This window comes from Nanorana parkeri, unplaced genomic scaffold, assembly GCF_000935625.1.
Source record: "Nanorana parkeri isolate BGI_ZX_2015 unplaced genomic scaffold, ASM93562v1 scaffold10, whole genome shotgun sequence".
In the NCBI taxonomy this organism is placed as follows: domain Eukaryota; kingdom Metazoa; phylum Chordata; class Amphibia; order Anura; family Dicroglossidae; genus Nanorana; species Nanorana parkeri.
The window spans coordinates 426698-436326 of NW_017306278.1; the positions used below are offsets into that span (position 1 = coordinate 426698).

Below are 9629 nucleotides of genomic sequence, written 5' to 3' on the forward strand. Positions count from 1 at the left end.
CTCTCTCTCTCTCTCTCTCTCTCCCCCTCTCTCTCCCTCTCTCTCACACCTCTCATGCTCCCTCTTTCCTTCTCTCTCTCTCTCTCTCTCTCCCCCTCTATCTGCCTCTCTCTCACACCTCTCATGCTCCCTCTTTCCTTCTCTCTCTCTCTCTCTCTCCCTCTCTCTCTCCCTCTCTCTCACACCTCTCATGCTCCCTCTTTCCTTCTCTCTCTCTCTCCCTCTCTCTCTCTCTCTCTCTCTCTCTCTCTCTCTCCTGAATATTACCAGAGTGACTTTTGCCTGATGCACTGTATGCCATTTTGAGTTTCAAACAGAGAGAGACAGTCTGAATGGAAAATTTGAGGAATGAAGGCAAAAGAGAGAAAGGAGTGAGAGAGAGGAGGAGAGGAAGAAAGAGATAGAGCAGCGATTTAAAAAAAAAGAAAGGAAGGAAGGGGAAGGAAGCAGAAGGAGGGCGAGGGAGTGGTAGAGAAGATTAATGTATGGGGAGAAATAGCGATAAATAGAGAGAGGGAAAGGAAGAGAAAGAGCAAAGGGAGAAAGGGATTGTGGAATGAGGGTGCAAGAGAGAGTATGAAGGCAAACAGCATCTGACATGGTTTCTCCTTAGAAAACTCAAAGTGCTCTGTGAATCCTGTGTCATGAATGCATCCTGTATAAAATTCTTATATATAGTAGAGTTACATTGTAGTCTTCCTTTATAAACTCCTGTGCTTTCTAACCATTCCTTCAATGCAAGTCTGCCAGTATAGCCAAACTGACTGACGCGAACATACTGGTCCCATGCTATTTATCCATTCCCTCAAGTCAATAAGGTACATTTCAGCCTTGTTAGGAAGAAAGTCCCATGTACTGGTAGACATTGAGATCCGAGGAGATGTAAAGCACGACCTACAAAGCAGGAGGAATTGGCTGCACATGGAATGAGCAAGTATGGCTTCCCCAAATGTAACCTATAATTGTGCATTCCGACTTTGAACGCTCCGAATTCAATGTTTGAGAAGCTATTTTGTACTAGGACGGTGTGGGGACGGCGCCGAGCCCTGCGTACACTCGGAGTGATGCTGCCCGTATCTGTGTGAGCACCTGGAATAAAAGAGACATTACGGCAATCACAGAAGGTCACAGCAACTATGTGCACAAAGCAGAGTATCACAGGAGGCACAGTGTGACAGCACAGAACATGGAGGAGGACATCTACCAAATCTTCCTCAAGACTTCAAAAGGGAACACTGAAGGCTGTGATGGTGTGTGATGACTGCCGCCGCTCACTGACTCAGCTTGGTACTGACATCTATGAGAGTGGCCTTGTATATCTCACTAGTGGTTCTTGACCCTGAAAACTGCAGTATGTGCTGAACTGTATATGCCAGTATTTGAATTCTGCTGGTAGAATAGCTGCTGACCAGAGTGGAATCCCTTTGATGTGTTTGGCTCGCTTGATCATGTGCTGCAATATATTTTTGCTTTCTAAAAGTGTGTTAGAATTTATAGGAGTCAGCCCACAAAAAAACTGATACTTCAGTGTTTGGTAGATGCTGGGGAGTTAAACCCCCTGACAGTCTCTTCTGTCCCTCAGAGATTCTATTTGTGAGATGTCTTCTGGGTCTGGGTCTGAACAGATGCTATGTCCTTTATGAAGAGCTTCCATAATCCCTATGCTGACTTTCAGGTCTGTACCCCTGCTGTGCCAGTTCCAGTGTCTACAGTGTCCATTATGTCCACCATCCCTAGGGCTGAGTTCTCAGGTCTGTACACCTGCTGTGCCCATTATGAAGGGTTCCCACTACCCCTATGCTGAGTTATCGGGTCTGTGAACCATTCAAAATTAACAAGCTGGCAATAAACCTTAACAGCCCAGCTAGAATACAATATGACTCAGTAGAAGACCCGGGGCACTTAGAAGACCTGGGGCACTCAGTACAATACTCAGTGCACCCTATAGAAGACCTGGGACACTCAGTAGAAAACCTGAAGCACTCAGTAGAAGACCCAAGGCACTCAGTAGAAGACCCAGGGGAATCCGTAGAAGACCCTGGGCACTCAGTAGAAGACCCAAGGCACTCAGTAGAAGACTCAAGGCACTCAGTAGAAGACCCGGGGCACTCAGTAGAAGACCCAAGGCACTCAGTAGAAGACCCAAGGCACTGAGTAGAAGACCCAAGGCACTCAGTAGAAGACCCAGGGCACCCAGTAGAAGACCTGGGACACTCAGTAGAAGACACGGGGCACTCAGTAGAATACCCAGGGTAATCAGTAGAAGACCCAGGGTAATCAGTAGAAGACCTGGGGCACTCAGTAGAAGACCTGGGTCATTCAGTAGAAGACCCGGGGCACTCAGTAGAAGACCCGGGGCACTCAGTAGAAGACCAGGGGCACTCAGTAGAAGACCTGGGGCACTCAGTGGAAGACCCAGGGCACTCAGTAGAAGACCCGGGGGAATCAGTAGAAGACCTGGGGCACTCAGTAGAAGACCTAGGGCACTCAGTAGAAGACCCAGGACACTCAGTAGAAGACCTGGGTCATTCAGTAGAAGACCCGGGGCACTCAGTAGAAGAACCGGGGCACTCAGTAGAAGACCAGGGGCACTCAGTAGAAGACCTGGGGCACTCAGTGGAAGACCCGGGGCACTCAGTGGAAGACCCAGGGCACTCAGTAGAAGACCCAGGGTAATAAGTAGAAGACCTGGGGCACTCAGTAGAAGACCTGGGGCACTCAGTAGAAGACCCAGGACACTCAGTAGAAGACCCAGGGTAATCAGTAGAAGACCCAGGACACTCAGTAGAAGACCTGGGTCATTCAGTAGAAGACCCGGGGCACTCAGTAGAAGACCCGGGGCACTCAGTAGAAGTCCCGGGGCACTCAGTAGAAGACCCAGGGCACTCAGTAGAAGACCTGAGGCACTTAGTAGAAGATCCAAGGCACTCAGTAAAAAACCTGGGGCAGTCAGCAGAAGACCCAGGGCAATTGGCAGACATCCTGGGGCACTCAGTAGAAGACTTGGGCACGTGCCCTGGGTGCCAAGATTTAGCAACACCCCTGGGCCCTGTTCCATTACATAGCGGGTTTGTTGTCATATTTCTATAAGTCATATTTGTTCCTTTGATAATATGTTCTAAATTTAGAAGTATCAGTTTGTGTTATTATTATTAAATTTGGATGTAATATTGCAGCCACCGAAGTAACATATGTGAACAGCTATACACATGTATGTGTATAGACCTTATAAAAGCTGATTGTAAATGTAGCAAACATAAGAGATGTTTTTAGGACATAGTACATGACTTTTCAAATTTAGTTTGGCACCTTAAAAGTCCATCTCACTAGGCAGCTTACGCAAACTTTTCTTTCTGCATTGTGGCTGCCCTCTGCCTAGTGTTTGCCTGGTGTCAAAATATATATATATATATATATATATATACTGACTTGTTCGTAAAGGGTTCAGGCTCTTTGCTAATCTCAGCTTTACTAGCCAGGGGAGTAGCAAGCATCCAGCGAGTTATAAAACATACGTATGCTTTTCCCCTGTGTCTCACTAGGTAGGGGTCCCAGGGTCAGGATGGTGCCCATGGAACCTGTACCTTTATAAGGTCAGAACTGGCAGCTCCCCCAAAAATCTTGTGTTTCTGGTGCTACGGCCCTAACTCTACCCTGTGGAAGTCCTGAGTTGTGTCTGGATGTCCTGTATGTGTCATGGTGTTGCTGCAGGTTCTGCGGGGAATACAAGTAGCGCCTTCCTTTCAGACTAACCAGGCTCTGCAGAGAACATTCCAGAAATTATTATGGCTTCACTCCCAGGTAGCCAGAGAGAACCTGAAAAATGTGCAAAATTAATCTGTGCAGAGTTAACAGACTGAATTACGTCAACACTCTCCGGACAGACAGACGTCATTTATATACAAAGTCATGGAATCTGAGGACCAGCGCACAGTGTTTAATAGGCAACAATGTATCAAAAGTACAGCAAATGTGTGATGTGTACATAACTGAATGCATTTCACCCACTCCGCCCTCTAGTGTTGGGTATATGGCATTGCAATTATGGCATTCTTCCAAACTGACTAGAACCTTCTCAGGTTAGAGACGAGCAAGCCTTAACCAGTAACAAAAACTCAGTTCCCATAATGCAAGAGGAGTTTCCTCTGTTCTGTGTAATATGTTCTGTCAATTAGCATGATCTAGTTGGGAGTAGGGAAGGGGGGGGGGGCAGCCACAGACACAAATCTGTCTGTGGTGTCATGTGCCAGATTATATTGTATGTTATCTGTTCTCCCACTGCAAGGAAAAAAAGGTAAATATCTTGGTTGTATTTAGGAGAAGGAGCTGGGAGTCAGGAAAAGGAGCTGAGAGTCATAAGAAAGAGCTGAGAGTCAAGAGAATGAGCTGAGAGTCAGGAGAAGGAGCTGAGAGTCAGGAGAAGGAGCTGAGAGTCAGGAGAAGGAGGTGAGAGTCAAGCAACGAAGCTGAGAGTCAGGAGAAAGAGCTGAGAGTCAGGAGAAGGATCTGAGAGTTAGGAGAAGGATCTGATAGTCAGGAGAAGGAGCTGAGAGTCAGGAGAAGGATCTGATAGTCAGGAGAAGGAGCTGAGAGTCAGGAGAACGATCTGAGAGTCAGGAGAAGGAGCTGAGAGTCAGGAGAAGGATCTGAGAGCAAGGAGAAGGATCTGAGACTCAGGAGAAGGAGCTAAGAGTCAGAAAGGGAGTAGGGAAGGGGGGGGGGGCAGCCACAGACACAAATCTGTCTGTGGTGTCATGTGCCAGATTATATTGTATGTTATCTGTTCTCCCACTGCAAGGAAAAAAAGGTAAATATCTTGGTTGTATTTAGGAGAAGGAGCTGGGAGTCAGGAAAAGGAGCTGAGAGTCATAAGAAAGAGCTGAGAGTCAAGAGAATGAGCTGAGAGTCAGGAGAAGGAGCTGAGAGTCAGGAGAAGGAGGTGAGAGTCAAGCAACGAAGCTGAGAGTCAGGAGAAAGAGCTGAGAGTCAGGAGAAGGATCTGAGAGTTAGGAGAAGGATCTGATAGTCAGGAGAAGGAGCTGAGAGTCAGGAGAACGATCTGAGAGTCAGGAGAAGGAGCTGAGAGTCAGGAGAAGGATCTGAGAGCAAGGAGAAGGATCTGAGACTCAGGAGAAGGAGCTAAGAGTCAGAAGAAGGAGATGAGAGTCAGGAGAAAGATCTGAGAGTCAAGAGAAGAAGCTGAGAGTCAGGAGAAGGATCTGAGAGCAAGGAGAAGGAGCTGAGAGTCAGGAGAAAGATCTGAGAGTCAGGAGAAGGAGCTGAGAGTCAGGAGAAAGATCTGAGAGTCAGGAGAAGGAGCTGAGAGTCAGGAGAAGGAGCTGAGAGTCAAGAGAAGGAGCTGAGAGTCAGGAGAAGGATCTGAGAGTTAGGAGAAGGATCTGATAGTCAGGAGAAGGAGCTGAGAGTCGGGAGAAGGAGCTGAGAGTCAGGAGAAAGATCTGAGAGTCAGGAGAAAGATCTGAGAGTCAGGAGAAAGATCTGAGAGTCAGGAGAAGGAGCTGAGAGACAAGAGAAGGAGCTGAGAGTCAGGAGAAGGATCTGAGAGTCAGGAGAAGGAGCTGAGAGTCAGAAGAAGGAGCTGAGAGTCAGGAGAAAGATCTGAGAGTCAGGAAAAGGAGCTGAGAGTCGGGAGAAGAAGTTGAGAGTCAGTAGAAGGATCTGAGAGCAAGGAGAAGGATCTGAGCACTAGGAAAAGGGGCTGAGAGTCAGGAGAAGGGAAATTATGGTAAGAGGGAGGTAGCTGAGAGTCAGAAAGAGAGAACAAAAAGTCAGTAGAAGGAAGCTGAAAATTGGAAGAAGGCAGCTGTGAGTTAAGAGGAGGAAAACGAAAGTCAGGAGAATGAGATGAGAGTTTGGAGGAGGACGAGAGTCAGAAGGAGAAGATGGGAGTTGAGGGGTTAGATGAAAGTCGGGGAGGTAAGAATTTGGAGATGGTAGGAGGGAGATGAGAATTGGTAGAGAGGAGCAGAGAGTCAGGTTGAAGGGAGGAGGTAGAATTAATTCCTGCTCCGAGATCCGGTCTCTGTCCAGTGATACAACCAAAGGTAAGTGGCCTTGACTGCTTTCATTTAGCACGGGCTCATTTGACCTCCAACCACCACCTATATGTATAGCCACCTCTGATTCTGTCCTATTACAGACACAGCTGCAGAGTGTATTGGCTTCTCTATGTGCCCTGACATCCTGTCAATGGTTTTATTTGCACCGTCTGACAGATAGAAAGCCTCTATTACATAGTATTTGAGGTTGAATAAAGACATATGTCCATCAAGTCCAACCTGTTGTGTGTGTGTGTGTATAGGTCCTTGAGGCATCTCATTCTTAAGAGTACCTGTACCCCTGTACATTACGGTCTCTCAGGAAATCGTCCAAAAGCTTCTTGAATGATTCCACACTATTTGCTGAAATCACTGCTTGTGGCAACGAGTTCCAGACCCTAACCGCTCGAACTGAGAAGAACCCCCTTCGCCCCTTGTGTTTGAATTTTTTGTCTACCAGTTTTAGGTGGTGTCCTCTAGTCTTTGTTACGGAATTAATCTTAAAGAGTTTGTTGCTAATGTTGCTATGACTATAGAACATTATAGACTATAGACTATAGGACGGGCCCTCACTATTGTAGTGAGAACCTACAAATCTGTGTGTGAAATATCATCTACAAATCATGGGACAGCGGACGTGTAAACATGTCAATGAAACATAAGAATTACAGTCAAGTAAAATTTACAATAAGAAAACACAATCTCTGAAACATTGTAGAAATTTCATTTAAACTCCCACCATGGGGCAAAAAAACAACGTCATTGCAGCTTATTTACTAAATTGTATAAAATGATGTCATTGACCCTGTGCATATATATATATATGTTATTGGGGAGCCGACTAATACATTTAAAAGAACACAATTTTGAGATAAACTTCCAAAACTCAGCACTGTCCTTGGAAATTCACAGGGACCAATGAGTATCTTTATACAGCAGCATATATACCGTATTTTGCGGTCCATAAGACGCATCGGACCATAGGACGCAGGGAGGTCCGGCGCGCCTTATGGAGCACTCGAGACTGTAGCTTCTGTGACAGCTTCTATGACAGAAGCTGTGACAGGAGCTGCAGTTAGTGACCGCTGAGACAGGTGGCGCTGTGATTACAGCGCCACGGTCTCAGTGATGACGCAGAGCAGGCGAAGAACGTCTATTCTTCGTCTGCTCTATGGTGATCTCGATCGTCGCCGCTGCTCGGTTTTAATACGAGTGATCTCGTTAGATCACTCGTATTAAACGAGCAGTGGCTCCTACTACTCGCCCGGCGCCCGAAACTGCATGTCTCGGGCGTCGGGATTCGCTCCATAAGACGCAGGCACTTTTTCCCCCTCCTTTTGGGGGGAAAAAAGTGCGTCTTATGGAGCGAAAAATACGGTAAGTGCTGCCATTCGGGAAGTGATACATTTTCCTGGGTCCGTATTGCTGTAGGATTTTCCCTACCTTTCCAGAGGTCTTGATCCCTTTGGCCAGGGAGGCGTAGACAATGACCCAGGCCAGGAACAGGCAGAAGACAAGAGGCCACCGGAGTTCACCAGGATACTCAATACCGGCCGAAATCTTCAACATATTGTACCTGAAATAATAAACATTCGTTCCAGAGCATCTGTGAAACTCGGAATGTGGGAATCATTTCACTCATCAATTCACATTTTTCAATACTAGGTGGATCTAGACCAGTAGTTCTCCACCTGTGTAACCTCGGGACCCACATTTGCCCTTGGTCATTAAGTCGTGACCCAAGTCGCACTGCAATGGAACGCACGGCATTTCGCTACTAGGCGCTCTGGTGCAGGCGATCGAACTGTGGGTGGGAGATGCATTTGGGGTACCATTGAAATGAATGGCAACGCACCTCCTGCCCCAGAATGCACAGTGGATGCAACTGCATGGCGCAGTGCATTAATCGCACAGGACTGTGCAATTAATATACTGTACTAGTGTGAATGGGCCCTCAAAAACACTGACAGACACACACAAACACAATCTCACACACTCAGACATTCTCACACAATATACTCTCCAGGGTAAGCCCCCGGTTGTTCAGCAGGGGCTTACCCTGTCTGAGCATTAGGTTCTGGTGTTACAATGTGTATTATTTGGACCCAGGAGATGTATTACAATGTATACACATAGAAATGCCCCATTGATAGCAATGAATCTGCAAGTCACCGTGCAGTCACACATCTTACTTGAAGTATTCCTCACTCCCGCTGACAAAAGACTTGTTCCCCTGGCTGGTGAAGTTGACCATCGTCAAGTTCGGATAGGCCGTCATGCAGAACGTACTGTTCTTGATTTGGATCCTTGGGTGCTCCCCAAGGATGCAGGAATCTGTACAGAGCAAAGAATGAGGAGGACAGTTATCCTGGCATAGGTAGAAGTTATGAATATTCTGCAAAGGATCGGCCGGGAAATACTGATAATGTGCTACAGCCGGAAGGTTGACTCCATCACCACAATCACCGTCCTTCCTGGTCCACTGAAGCCATAATTCACATGTGCAGTTGGTGGATGCGCTTCCCTTAACCGTGCTGTGCACCCTCATCTCTTTCCTGTATTTCCAGACAGAATCAAACTTCCAAGGAAGGTTTGAATATTTTAGAAGCGTCTCAGCCCTAACAATTGAATGAATAACAAATGACAGGTGCTGGGACCTCAGAATGTATTAGTTCAATAATTCATAATCTCACTGGCACTGGTAAGGTTCCTCACATAGAGCAAGGCCCCCCTTGGTGGGTAACAAGAATGTGACTCAAAAGAAACACCAAACTAGAGCTTTCTTCTGAACTACAACTTAAAATCACTCAGCCTCATAGTTCTAGCCGACCTGTGACAATGAAACTGTCACAGGTCGGCTCAATAGATCGGGAAGTGAGGGAACACATAGCACCCTTCGCTCACTTCTCAATATATCCCTGCAGAGAGCCGTGGCTGTCACTCACGGCTCCCTGCAGGGATTTCCCCCTCCCCTGCCCGATCCTCCAGTGCTGACGGAGGAGGGGGCGGGTACAGCTGGCTCTGCCTCCAGATAGGCAGAGCCAGCTGTCACTCACGCAACTGGGTGGATCTCGACAGTAATGTCGAGATCCGTCCCAGCTGCAGCATCTCTATATACCGCGAGCTGTAGCTCCCTATATACTGAGCTTTGGGTGACGGGAGGACGCTAGTTTGTGTCCTCCCGTTACCCGTAGGAGAACTATGGGGAAAAGCCCTGACCCCATAGTTCTCCTTTAACATCTGTACAATGTAACATTATCGTTGTTTGCCGGAAGCAATGTGTGATGGGATATGTGGCCTTAAGAAATGGAGATTGCCTCACATCAAGCAGCAGGGAAAGAATCAAAGCACGATGGGAATCCAGGAAGTTGTTGGAAGAGATGGGCAGACGGAAGGCGGCAATCACTACATAATACTCATACATCTCTGGTATGTATTCCTATTACAATGCTGATGTCATAACAGGAGAGGATATGCCGGGACTTTACAACTCCTTTAATGATTAGTAATATAATCACTTTGATCATCCAATGCATTTCAGAGGCCAACGCCTCCACACATACCCCCCCC

The 9629-nt window shown here is 47.1% G+C and overlaps 1 protein-coding gene across 1 annotated transcript in view; it reads right to left on the bottom strand.

Moving 5' to 3' along the window:
* The window catches only part of SLC6A5 (solute carrier family 6 member 5), a 73359-nt gene that overhangs the window by 33838 nt on the left and 29892 nt on the right, over nucleotides 1-9629 (bottom strand). Inside the window, exons 6-7 of the mRNA XM_018554748.1 lie at nucleotides 8252-8393; nucleotides 7503-7635 (exon numbers count right to left, since the gene is read on the bottom strand). Of these exons, the coding sequence (XP_018410250.1) occupies nucleotides 7503-7635; nucleotides 8252-8393 (275 nt within the window). The remainder of the gene's footprint in view (nucleotides 1-7502; nucleotides 7636-8251; nucleotides 8394-9629) is intronic.